The sequence below is a fragment of the Hipposideros armiger genome, unplaced genomic scaffold (assembly GCF_001890085.2).
Source record: "Hipposideros armiger isolate ML-2016 unplaced genomic scaffold, ASM189008v1 scaffold_253, whole genome shotgun sequence".
In the NCBI taxonomy this organism is placed as follows: domain Eukaryota; kingdom Metazoa; phylum Chordata; class Mammalia; order Chiroptera; family Hipposideridae; genus Hipposideros; species Hipposideros armiger.
The window spans coordinates 1,873,653-1,887,761 of NW_017731603.1; the positions used below are offsets into that span (position 1 = coordinate 1,873,653).

At 42.1% G+C, this 14,109-nt stretch overlaps 1 protein-coding gene across 1 annotated transcript; it reads left to right on the forward strand.

The window, feature by feature from the left end:
• Positions 1 to 4,366: 4,366 nt before the first annotated feature.
• On the forward strand, positions 4,367 to 7,384 carry OR10V1 (olfactory receptor family 10 subfamily V member 1). The gene is made up of 2 exons (XM_019655998.1): positions 4,367 to 4,405; positions 6,439 to 7,384. Exons 1-2 carry the CDS (start codon positions 4,395 to 4,397, stop codon positions 7,382 to 7,384), a joined length of 957 nt encoding a protein of 318 aa, XP_019511543.1. The 5' UTR covers positions 4,367 to 4,394.
• The last annotated feature ends 6,725 nt before the right edge of the window (positions 7,385 to 14,109 follow it).

The window sequence follows — 14,109 nt, forward strand, 5'->3', positions numbered from 1 at the left end:
AGGTGGCTGCAGTTAATAATAACGTATTGCACACTTGAAATTTCCTGAGTAGATCCTAAGTACCCTCGCCACACACACACACACACACACACACACACACACACACACACACACACACAAAGTAACTATATAAGGTGATGGATATAGTTTTTAGCTTGACCGTGGTGATCGTTTCACAGTGTATACATACGTCAAAACATCATGCTGCACACCTTAAATATATACAATTCTTATTTCAATTATACCTCAATGAACCTGGAAAATAAAATATTGGGAATCAATATTTGTATTGAACGTAAGTGAATAAAATCAGTAGCTCTCAATATCCTCTGCACCATACAAATTTTACAGTGTTTTCTCCATGAACCCCACAATAATACTTTTAAAGCTAATAAAGGGTTAGACAGCATGATAAACACTGTACAAGCACTATCCCATTCAATCTCCACAACTACTCTGGGAGAGACAAACAGCACTATCCTTCTCTTTACGGATAAGAAAGTTTAATTAACTTACCCAAGGGCACACATCTAGTCAGTGGTTGGAGTCAGATTTGACTCCAAATCTGTCCGAATTCAGACCAACTCTTTTAACCATTCTTATGTATATTACCTCCAACTCTCATGTTTTGAAAGTTGCTATCTGCCTAACTCTATCTTTTAAGCAAACAAAAAAATACACAAATAATAATAACACATGTGTAAAATTATCCCAGGAAAATGTATAACATATGGCAGGGCTTTTGAAATATTAAAATTACCTTGAAAACTCCATTGATAATCTTGAGATATAGAGAGCTGAGATAATAACCACTAGATGACCTCTAAAATCCCTTCTAGTTCTGATTTGATGAATGACCTTTAAAAAACAAGCCGCAGCAGCTGCTCTAAATCAGCGGTTCTCAACCTTCCTAATGCCGTGACCCCTTAATACGGTTCCTCATGTTGTGGTGACCCCCAACCATAAAATTATTTTCGTTGCTACTCTATAACTGTAATTTTGCTACTGTTATGAATCGTAATGTAAATACCTTTTTGTTTTCCGATGGTCTTAGGCAACCCCTGTGAAAGGGCCGTTCGACCCCCAAAGGGGTCGCAACCCAGAGGTTGAGAACCGCTGCTCTAAATGGTCCTTCATTTCTCCAGAGGATACTAAGAAACCCATCTCTTCTGATGTTTTACATGAAATTGAATGAAGGATTAGTATTTGTTAATCTCAACGATATTATTGAAAGGCTACTGTCAGGATTTGAATGGCTTAATACATTAACACCCAAGTACATGGTGGGTGAAAAGAGATCTTAAATGTGAGATACTTACTAGTAAACCAAATAGAGATGTCAGCTAGACAGTGGATATACAAGTCTGGAGTTCAGGGATGAGGTTGGGCTGGAAATAACACACCTGTGAGTCAGCCTCATGTTTGTATTTAAGGCCAAACCACTAAATAAGATCACCTACCAAAAAATGTAAATAAAAAAGAGGACCCAGGACCAACACCCAACTTGAGTAAACGTTGGAGAAAGAAGAAATGCCAGCAAAATGGACTAAGAAGGAATACCAGAGATATGGGAGTAAAATTAGGAGAAATTAATTCCCTAGAATCAAAAGAGCAAGGGATATTGCAGAATACAGCGCACACACACATATACACACAAAAAGAATAAGGCTTCATGTGGAAACTTTCTTTTTAAAAATCTGATTTCAAGGTAAATCAAGTAAAAATAATAATACTTCTTTTCCCCAACTGACCTCATCACTGAACTTATCAACAAGTTACTAAAAGATCCTCCCTAGGGAAGATGTACCAATGGAATAATCCTGATGCAATCTTAACTCTTAGGAACAGTGTTTAATCTTGTTGTTTTATGCTTCCCAAGCAGATCTCAGTCATCCCAGAGGACCAAGAATGTCACTTTAGCCAGCTTATTTATGAATGTCATTATTTGATAATAATTTCAAATCTCAATGTCAGGGGAAATTCAAAGACAAGTTCCAGGCTACAGAGATGTGCTAAGTAAAGCCCAGGTGTTGCCTTGTACAGAGAAGCAAGAAGAGGGATGGAATATAGACTCAGTCCAAGAGATGCTCAGATGGGAATCACATCTGGTTTGACCAGTGTTGTGACAGGGTGCCCAGAATCAGCGAGGTATGGGAATCGAGAAGGGGTCAGCATGCCAGCCCAAGGATCCTGAGGACAGAAGGAGCTTCAGGCAGACCCCTGCAGTTCTCCTCCATGTTTAGCAACGGATCCAGGTAAATCTGCGAAGGCTTGCCATCCACATGAGCCCAGGAAAAGGTAAGACTCTCCTCCCTGACTCTAGATTTTAGAAGATTAGGAAAACTCCTCACTTGTAACTGAGCCAAGCCCTGTGGTGGACCTTGGCAGGGAACAGAAGCTAAGTATGGAGCTTTTCACAGACACAAAGTACAGTTTCTACTAAGGATTTATTAAAGTAAACATTGTTGATTAAACGAGTAATTGGTGAGAGAGGAAGAAAAGGAGGAGCAAAAAGGAATGAAAGAGAGATTACAAATTAGGGTAATGATCATCGACTTCATAATGACCTGAGAAAAGGCGCATGGTGCATCGCTCTACAGTGAAAGAGTTTATTGCTAAAGAGCGGTTCAAATTAAGGGATTTTGTCTCTCTAGGACCCCTACCATTCAGCCTGACACATCGTGCATTGCACAGTGAGGAGCAATTTATTTTAATGATGGAAGCTTAGACTTGCTTCCAGACCTCGGAATTAAACACTGCTTTGCTATTTACTAGCTGGGCAAGTTAAACCCTTCAGAATGTCTTCATCTGAAAAAATATGGACAACAAAGGTACTTGCTGCACAGGACCAAAGGGCCGCTTAAGTGAAATGATGCCTGTGAAATAATGAAGACAGTGCACACGTGCCCACTAAATGGTATCCATTATTACGCTGGAGGAGGAGAATGGCTTTTGGTGGACTGTCTGAAAATTTCATTTGATACACTCAAAGTATGCCTGTAAAAGCATCATGGTGAACCATGTGACATTGTCTATGTGCTATAATTACTGACTTGCAGCAATAAATTCCATATCATTCAACATATTAGCAGCAAAGGGACACACCCTTGGTCTCCTTCTTTGCAGATGCTGCTGCCAGAAAATACTGATAGAAATCTCTTTCGGAAAGTATATAGTCCCGTCGGTCATATAATCTCTTCAGATATATCGACATATATGCCATTTGAATTTCATTTTATGAATGAGTTTTATGAATATTTATGAATTCAGATATTCACATGTGAAATTCATACATATTCAGACATATAGAAAAAGGTATTCAAGAATGTCTTGCAAGGACAAATATATCTTTTGTTTGGGAACATCTGGTGTTGGAACCTTTTCTTTGAATACATATGAGCATGATCTTCCAGTTCGGATGAGTGTCTCCAGAGCCCACAAATGCTTATCTCCAAACAGGGCTTTTCCCATGTGGATGATGGTTATAACATGTCTTCCCTTCTCTGTTCATCCAGAACCCAAACTCCCAAGCTAAGATCTGACTTTCCTCAGGTGAGTCCAAATTTGTGCAAATGGATATCCCTATAAGTCAATGAGACCATGTAGAAGCCTAAATTATATTTTAACTGTAACAACTAATTTATGAGGACATGAAACAGTGGTCATCCTTCACCCTACTTAAAGAGAGATTGTGCAATATAAGGCAACTCGTAGTGGAACCTGATATGACATAAACTTTCTCCCAGAATATATTAGATAGTCCTGCCAGGCGTTCCATCCACTCAGCAATTTGAATCTCTTCAGTCTCTGGGTAGATAATGAAGGACTCAATGAATCAATATACTTTATTGCACAGTGATTATGTGCCGGCATTCCAGTAGGTACTTTTGTGGACCTTTCATTTGTACCTCACAACAATCTTGTAAGGTAGTGAGCTGTTATTCTGAGCAAATGGGGTCTTAGAGAGGGCAAGTGACTTAGCAAGATCGCAAAACTAACAAGTAGCAAAGTTGGAATCTGAATACACGTGATTTAATTCAGACCATCCTTTGAAATGCTATCTAGTTGGGTTCTTCTTTGCAATAACAAAAGCACTTCCTATAACCTATACAGTTGGTAAAGTTTCAAGATAGACCCTAACTTACATTTTTATCTTGTCACAATAAAGAGACCACAATGAGTGGGAAACTTCTGCATAAAGAAATTAAGAGATGAGTTGGATAGTACAAAGGGTAATGTGGTGCTAACGGCTTCTTATGCAGTACCCTGGGTTTCACAAGATTTCTCCATGTTTGATCTCCTCTGCCCTCTTCTAGAACCTGTAATGAAATGAAGCCAATGCAGGTGATGCATTGCTTTGAGACACAACTGCTTTGAAGAGAGTTGGTGGATTTATGCCCAAGAGGTAGGGTGGACTTCCTGAGCTCAAGGAGATGGGAACTGAGAAGGAAATGAACGGAAGGCACCACTGGGATTTTTTTCTTTCTAGCGTCCTTATGAGTTGAGTCGTTGATTTGTATCCCGTCTATACACTTGGTTCAACCCAGAGCCACTGTCTTGGTCTTGGGAATAGACTCTGAGCCACCAGGAAGCAGGATGAAAACTACAGGCTCCTTTGAGAACTCTCTGAGCATCACTCAGGACCTCCCAGCCCTGGGTCACAGAGGATTCTGTCCCCTCTCTGTCCCCATGCTCTCTCTTGTGAAGGACAAATTAAACCACGCTCCCTCCACTGTCACCCACTACATCATAGTTTTAAACCAAACACTTTCCCCTACTCCTTGCGAGAGAAAGAAGGGAGATTCTTTTTGTTGCATTGGCGGGAGCAGTGTTTACTCACTAAATCACAGTCGAGATTGTAATTACACCTCTCAGGTCCAGAAATACGTACTCGAATCCAACATTTCTGGCCTCAGATCTTAGGCGCTCTTTTTCCATGAGGCCATCTAGAGTCTATCTATGGCTGAAATATAATCAATCAAATAACAAAAGCCACTTAGGAGATATAAAGTAAAGAAGGAGGCACTACAGTATAAGCCAAGATGACGCACACGAGCTTTGTAGTTGAACAGACTGTGTTCAAACCCTGCCTCTCCCACTTTCTAACTATGTGACTTCAAAACATTTCTTAATCTCTTTAAGCCTATGTCTTCCTCTGCAAAATCAGAATGATAATGGTGCATGCCTCCAAGGTGGTTTTATGGATTAAGTGAGCTCATAAATATGAAGCACTTCTAACCATGCCTAGCACTTAATGTGGAATAAATAATCACTGTCATTAGACAGAGCCCGTGTCTTCAGGGAGCCTAGAATATAATTTGGGACAGGACATACAGACACAGTAAAAGACAGTGTATTCCCACTAAAATTCTAACACCATGAGCAACATAGATCTTCAGAGGAAGGGCAGAGAGATATAAACTGAAGTGGCCTAGGAGGACGTCATGAAAAAAGGACATAACCTTGAACTTGAAAATTGGGCAGGATTTGGATGAGGCAGAAGAGAGAAGACAAGATCTCTAACTGAAAGGAGACTAGGAGACTATAAAGTAGGAAGGAGAATAATGGATAAGGGGCCAATGTGTAGACCACGGGTTACATACAGGGACAAGAGGGGACCATAGTGCGACTAGCCTGAAAAAGTCAGATCCAAGAGAGACCAGAAGACTCAGCAGAGGAGCGTGGAGGTTGTCATTGAAGCAATAGGAAGGCACTGAAAATGTCTAAGCGGATGAATGATATGACATTGGAGAGCAGGATGCATTATACAGGGAAGAGAAGGGACATGGGAGATCAGACAGGAAGCCAAGAATCCACATGCAAGATAACAGTGGATAGAGCTGACTGGGGCAGTGGGACAGGACCAAAGCAATAGATACGAGAAACTCCTTGAAGGACAAACTCAGGATTTAGGGACAAATTGAATAAGGAAGCAGAACGAATGAACAAAGGTTCTAGGTTTTGAGCTAAATTACTGAGTTTGTGATGCAGTATCACAATACATCAGAAGCACAATTTTGTTTCAATTATGACATATACCTACTTATACGCTCCTAAAACGCTCCTTTGTATTTAAAGCTTCATGTAATGAACAGATGCCCTACTTTATCTATTTTGTAATGCTGAACTTTAACTTGCAATCGACTTTATCCATTAATTCATTCAGCAAACACTTCTTGGAAACCTTTCTATATTAAGCACTGCGTTAGGTGCTAGAATGAAAACAAAGAACATCAAAAATCCCCACTGCTAAGGAGTTCTCAGACTTTGGTACCTGAGGGTAGAGGAGGAAAGGTGACGGGGTGACAAATGTATAAATTACAATATGACATGATCTGCTCTGAAATGAAAGTGTGGCACCTCAGAAAGCGGATTATTTGTGAAAGCATTATATTAAATGAGCTGCCTAGAGACTCATGCCCTCTTTCTTCTTTGTAGGTCCAATACATCACTCATGGAAGAAATCAATAAAACTGCAAAGATACAGTTCTTCTTTCGTCCATTCTCAGCTGACCCGAAGGTACAGGTGGGGATTTTTGTGGCCTTCCTGGTGATGTACTTGACCAGCCTCAGTGGAAATGCCACAACTGCTGTCATTGTCCAGATCAACAACTCCCTCCACACGCCCATGTACTTTTTCCTGGCTAACTTGGCAGTTCTGGAAATCTTCTATACATCCGCCATTGCCCCACTGGCCTTGGCAAACCTTCTTTCAATGGGCAAAACGCCTGTCTCCGTCACTGGCTGTGGCAGCCAAATGTTCTTCTTTGTCTTCTTGGGTGGGGCTGACTGTGTTCTCCTTGCAGTCATGGCTTATGACCGGTTCATAGCCATCTGTTACCCTCTGAGGTACACTGTCATTATGAGCTGGCCCTTGTGTGTGGAGCTGATGGTAGGGTCTCTGGTGCTGGGGTTCCTGCTGTCGCTGCCACTGACTATTTTAATCTTCCATCTCCCATTCTGCAACAACAACGAAATCTACCACTTCTACTGCGACATGCCTGCAGTCATGCGCCTGGCTCGTGCAGACACACATGTTCACAAGACTGCCCTGTACGTCATCAGCTTCATCGTCCTAAGCATCCCCCTCTCGCTGATCTCCATCTCCTATGTCTTCATCGTGGCAGCCATTTTACGGATCCAGTCGGCACAAGGGCGCCACCGCGCCTTCTCCACCTGCTCCTCTCACATCATAGTGGTCCTCCTGCAGTATGGCTGCACCAGCTTTATATACCTGTCCCCCAGTTCCAGCTACTCCCCTGAGATGGGCCGGGTGGTGTCTGTGGTCTATACTTTTATCACCCCCATTTTAAACCCCTTAATCTATAGTATGAGGAACAAGGAACTGAAAGACGCCCTAAGGAAGGCACTGAGAAAGCTCTAGGTAGGGTCATCCTATGACTCATTTAAATCGGGACGCTTCCGAGAGTGAAATGGGATGTTATTAATAATTATGATGGGATGACATGCATGAGCCAGGAGTGTCCTCAGCAAAGTAAGGCATGGTGCATTATTCTAGGAGCTCCAGAGTTAATGAATGCTACTGTCTGGTTGAAATAAAGCTGTATCACATAGGGCAGCATGCTTTCCTGGGCATGGATGGAGGGGCATCAACATTTATTGGACACCTACTATACACTAGGCACTTCATGCGGGTTATCTCACCTAGCCCATAGCTGGTATCACTGTCCTCATTTTTTGGAAGAGAAAACTAAGGAGGCCAACAAAAGACATATCAAGATGAGAACACAAATATGTATTTAGAAATCTGAGGACTAAGCTGTCCTCACAAATGCCATTTCCCTTGTTCTAGGCTTGTTCTGCCAGCAGGAGTCCATGGAACCCCACGCAAGTCTCTCCATCTCTCTGGGCTTCAGGGTTGTTGTTTTTTGTGGGTTTTTTTCTGATGTGGTAGTGCTGGACTAAAAGAGTCCATGTGTTTCTTTCAAGGTCATAATATTATGTTCTAAATATTGGCCAAACAGGCCATGAATAGCAAAAAAAAAAAAAGGGAGGGGGGTTGGGAGAGTGGCTTTGCAGCTAGCCAAAGGAAGGACTCTTTTTTACATTTTTTGCTTTGTTAACCAAAATGAAAACTCATGATTCTGCTCATAACTTTCAAAGAACATTCCAGTAATGAAAAGAACAACAATAATGGAGGAGCTTCCAAGGAGAGAGATCATAAACTTGTAAAACACTCCATTCCTTGCTGAGCAACTAGAATTGCTACCTTGAGCTCACGTCTACCTACAAATGACTTCCTCTCACTGATGCTGTTACCCTCTTGGGCTTTCTTCTGCATGACAGCTCATCACATGTATTTGGACAGATTTTGTATCTTCTCTTAGTCTTCAGTCCTCTGTTCTCTAAGTACTCCATCAGCTTTTCCTCAAGGAGATTATATTCCAACCCTATCATCATACCAGTCACCTTCTCAATTTTCTCCAGTTCCATATCCTTTTACAATACACTGGGAATATTTTATTCTGGAGAACTATTCCTTTTCGTGACTTGTGAACTATATTTTTATTAATTCACTTGATCATTTTGCCTCGTAAGTTTGGTATCAAAACCTCCATATCATTTTCACGTGACTTTCACTTCTGCCTGACCATCATGCATTTTACTAACATATATGCAGGACTCTTTGCATTTATATTGCTTTTATTAGCTTGGGACAAGTGATTCAAATTGCCAAAGTCACCTTCAGGATTTATTTTACTCATCATAGTTTTGTGTCATGGTAAAAATTACAATCATATTTCCTTTCCTCTGTCCAAACCATTAACAGATATCTAAGAGGACATCATGAATGCAGCATCTGTGGTAGTCCTCTTTAGGAACTGTTGTCCAATCAGACAGAAATCTGCTCAGTTAATACCATCTCTGGTACACTGTCATAATTGTGACTTCCTTCCCACTCCCGGGATCCCACCTCTTTGTAGCCATGCCTTTAGGTGGTCCCCTCGCCCCATGGCTATGTGACTTGCTTTGGACAACAGGACGTTAGCAGATGAATTGCAAGCAGAAGCTTATGCTTACCCTTTGGTGTCTGTCCTCTCTTGATGCCCTAAGTCTGCCACATGAAGAAGCCGAGGCTAGGATGACATCTTGTGGAGCAATGATAAGCCATCAAGTTGAGGCTCCCTACACCAACTCCCATCAATCCCCAGCCACACTGGGGGCCCTGGTAAGACCAGCAGAACTACCCAGCTGAGCTAGCCCAAAATGCTGACCCACAGTAACACGGGCCAATAACATTATTAACATTTTAAGCCATTGCATTTGAAAGAGTTTATTTTGCAGCAAGTAAATGAATAAATCACTATCCAATCTATACTAAATCATCTGTCCAAGAAGGATATCATGGAAAGTATATCAAACCCTTTCATACAATCAAAATACACCACAGCACTTGTATAAACTTAAACATTTAGAAGCCCTGTTTTTTTTTTAAGATTTTTATTGAGGAATTGGGGAAGGGGAACAGCCAAGTTATTGTCCTTCAATCTTAGCTGTGGAGGGTGCAGCTAGCTCAGCTTCCAAGTTCAGTCACCATCCAGCCAGCTGGCGGCAGCTTGCAGCCGCTCAGCTCAAGATGCCTGTGTTCAATCTTAGTTGCAGATAGGCGTAGTCCACCATCCCATGCGGGAGTCGAACCGGAAACCCTGTTGCTAAGAGTGCACGCTCTAACCACTGAGCCATCCTGCCACCCATTGGCAGCTCAGCTCAAGGTGCCGTGTTCAATCTTAGTTGCGGGTGGGCAAAGCCCACCATCCCATGAGGGAGTCGAATCCGCAATCTTGTTGTTAGGAGTACATGCTCTCACCAGCCGAGCCATCCTGCCACCTGTTGGCAGCTCAGCGACAGCTCAGCTGGGGCACAGTTCACTGGCCCATGTGGGAATCGAACCGGCGACTCTGTTGCTCAGAGCTTGTGCTCTTAAACAACTGAGCCACTCGGCTGGCCCTAGAAGCCCTATTTTAAAAGTGAGATGCGTTTGGCATGACTTACCTTAGGTCACTTCATATGGACTCTTAGTAATCACCAGTCTTTTCAAAGTGCTTACAAATAATCTGTTCAATCATGCATTTCCAGAATTTTACTAGGATTGGCATTGAGATGACTATCTTATTGTTCTGAAACCCACTAGTACTTGTAATGTTTTTATATCTGTAGCTCCATCTGGATGAAGAAACGTTTCGATAGTTGTGAGTGCCTTGCAAATGGAGCACATGGCATTCGTCTCGGAATTCCAGTGTCTGTTACAGTGGGCAACAATTATTAGACACATTGGTTCACAATCACGAGACAAATTGCATCTACAGAGGGTGTCTTATATGCTCTTTGTACAAAGGAATTGTGTTTTATGCTTTTTCTCTATCCTTTATATTATTTACTGCTCCTTTCACAGAGATGTACTCCATAAACATTTGTGGAATCGAATAAGAATTTCTTTGGAGATAAGTTTTTTCTGGTTTTCATTTTTTTTAATGTCACTAATAAATGTACATTTTCATTAAAAACTTTTTAAAACTTTTATTGTCAGTACTAACTTTTAATGTTTTACTGGTTTCTATATCTGTAAATCCTATGTTCCATAACATTTACAGAGGATGAAAAATATAAATGGGAACTATAAAATATCCATTTGAAGGAAATGGGAACTATAAAATATCTATCTGCATTAAAGGAAGATCGTGTACTTTGCTACATTTAACCCAATTTTAGCAAGGATAATTTTAAACTTCAGTCACTCATAGAAAAGTTTGAGAATTTGGAACTTTCAACTTGCTGCACAGCGTGAGGCTGTTGACGTTGCTCCGCTTTAATAATTCTAAAAGGCTAAGTGGACAGGCGTACTCTGCAATTACACCCACAAAAAAAATCCCAGACAGGCTCTCACTTTCCTTGTCTTCCTTTTATGGTACTGCAGTGTTTAGAAGCAGAGGAAACAGGGGTTCTATTATCCAGCGTGGAGAAGGGATAATGAAAAGGTGAGTCAGAAGACACTAGAGAAAACAAAATCAGGTGAGGATATGGAGATAGGGCTGACAGCAGAAAACAGGACATTTGGGGACTCACGGGTACGGTGAAGAGATGAGAGGCGTTATGGGTTATTGCTACAGAGAGCAGGGATTGGAGCGGGCACCAGAGCACTGGCGATCACGTCTCTGGCAGGAACGCCAGAGGACTGAGACCCCAGGAGACATGGTTTCTAGGATTTGTAAACTGGAAAAGTCAAGCCTGAGTCTCAGTATCTAGAAAACCAGAGGATAAACTTGGTAATATCTTCAGGCGCTGACTTTGATTTCATTACTCTCAGTTTCTGTTTATTTCTGTCAATACTCTGGCCGTTTCTCCTCCTGCTGGGCAGGCTGCTGTGGTGCTTTCCAGCTCTGACCGTGACAGTTCCTTAGCTGCTTCCGATTCAGCAAGTGAAATAGGGCAGACTGGGCATGAGCAAACAGGACAGCAGTTACCTCTGTCTTCTCCTAAGTAGACAGACAGGCTAAGTGCTAGGATGCTGTGGGCATCTGATTGGGGAAACGCCCCTCCCCAAAGCGGTTCCGGCCGGAGATCTTTTGAAAATCAGATGTTGTCACGTGACTTTCTCACCATTTAAAAGAAATAAGTGCTCACTTCGCAACACATACACTAAAACTGGAACAAGACTGAGAAGGTTAGCACGGTTCCTGGGCAGAGATGACGTGCACATTCATGAATCGTTCCATATTTGCAAAACCAGAAAACTGAGCTCATAGATACTGAGAACAGACTAGTGGTGGCCAGGGGCAGGAGGTAAGGGGCAGGTGAAATGGGTGAAGGGGGTCAAGAGGCACCAACTTCCAGTTAGAATATAAATAAGTCATGGGGATGTAATGTACAGCATGGCAACTACGGTTAATAATACTGTATTGTAGGGCCGGCCGAGTGGCGCGATGGTTGGGAGCTCGCCTGGGATGCCAGAGGGCCCCGGTTCGGATCCCACATATGAGGGCCAGTGACACTGCAAAAAAACAAAAAACAAAAAATAATAATAATAATACTGTATTGTACATTTGAAAGTTGCTAAGAGAGATCTTAAAAGTTCTTATCACAAAGAAAAAATTTTGTGACGTGTGGCGATACATGTTAACTAGACTTGTGATGATCGTTTTGCAATATGTACAAATGTTGAATCATTGTCGTACACTGGAAACAATGTTTTATGTCAATTATACCTCAATAAAAATAAATGAATGAATGAACGAATGAAATAAACACGATAGCAGTGGGCACAGCAGATAACCAGCTAGTTGGTGTACACGTGTGTGTTAATTATAAGTTACAAACTTCAATATTCTCCATGTGCTTGAATGGTGTGGGACAATTTTTTGACATGTTATTTGCTGGTTCAATTAGACGACCCATCTATCCAGGGCTGTGGTACTAGATGGTCTTTGGCTTCCGAGGTCAGTGTGCAATTTGTGAAGAAGATGGCAACTTTGTGTGTACATAGTCTGTTCCAACCACCATCTGGTGAGCCCTCACATACTTGAGAACCTAAAAAGCTAGACTACCGACTCCCTAGCAACTGAGGATGTAATTTAGTTTCCACCAATCAGATGCACTCCCTCAAAACACGAATTAAAACTGAGTAACCTGAAAATAATAAAACAAACAAAACAAAACAAACAAAACTGAGTAACCTGGAGAGAGAAACGCCCTGCGTACGAGCCCTCTGTTTTCCTGCTGAGAGTCTGGCAGATGAGGTTATAGCTTTGGAGCCAAAAATTCCATCAGTGGGGACTCCTTGGCTCCCCAGACTCTCAGAGAGGGGTAGGAGTTCCTCCTGGTGCCCAATTCTGTGCTGTGGAGAGAAGCCTAGAGCCTGCATCTCCATTCCTCTTAATGGCTTGGAAAGCATCTATCTCATTGCTTTCCATCTTTTGTTTCAAATAAGGAGGCTGGTTAAGACAATGATATGCCACCGTTCTTTTCTATTACATATCTTTTAAGGAGATGTATTTTTATGGAGCTATTCAACTCAGTGACACTTCCTCTAAAAAGGTTTTCCTGACCACCCTGCCCGTGTCAGGAAAAGTGAGTACACTGTCCCCGCGTCCTCGCTGTACCTGCATATAACCCCATCACAGCAGCCACAACCTGTAGCGCCCTTATTTAGCTCCCTCAAGTACATGTGACTGACCTCTTCAGAAGAAAAAACGATTTCTGTTAGCTTGGGACCTAGGGATTTCAAATATATTGAATGAATTTATCAATTTTTACCTCCACCGTGAAGCCTTACCTGAGCCTTTTTTCCCCGCCCCTCCTCTAACTATGATATCATCCCTTTCAAGGGACAGTCTCACATTGGACTTTACTAACAGGGAAACATTTCATGCCTGTGTGTTTCATCTCCGAGATCAGATGCTGACCTCACTGATGGCAGAGGCCATCTTTGACTATTTCTCATAAAACTTGCCACAATGAACGGGTGATAAACAAACAAAAATCCTCTGGAGAAGTACAGGTTAAGTAACCCAATGGAAGAAACTGAACACACCAATCAAAGCACAGAAATAGTTCAAAGACTAACACAGACCACACAAAACTCTTTCTCAGCTGCCCACCACTGCTCTGCATTACACATGTGGGCAGATGTGCTGTGCCCAGGGCCTAACAGTCAGCCATTCTTTCATGCCTGTCTCAGGTTTTCCCAGCCATCCTGTCACATCCTTGCCATCTCAGGATGTGGGAAGCCCCCAGCTGTGCGCAGAGAGACTTCCTTGGTCCTTAGTAGCCAGGTGCTTCTAGTTCAGCGACAGCCTCCTCACAAAGTCTGAGTCTCCTGTGGTGTACATCCATGATAATGTGTATTTCTTCCAGTTGACGCAATTAAGGAACTAAAAGAAGTCAGGAACTTCCTTACACGAACAAATTAACATTAACACCCTTACTTACACATCTTCCAAGAAGAAACTCCAGGCAATGTCATGTTACTCATATTTCAGATATACTCGTGCTTCAGGTATTATTTTTATAATTGGGAGAGAAGGAGGGAGAGAAGGAGGGAGGGAGAGATTGAAAAAGGAGGGGAGGGAGAGGGGAGAAGGAGGGGGGGAG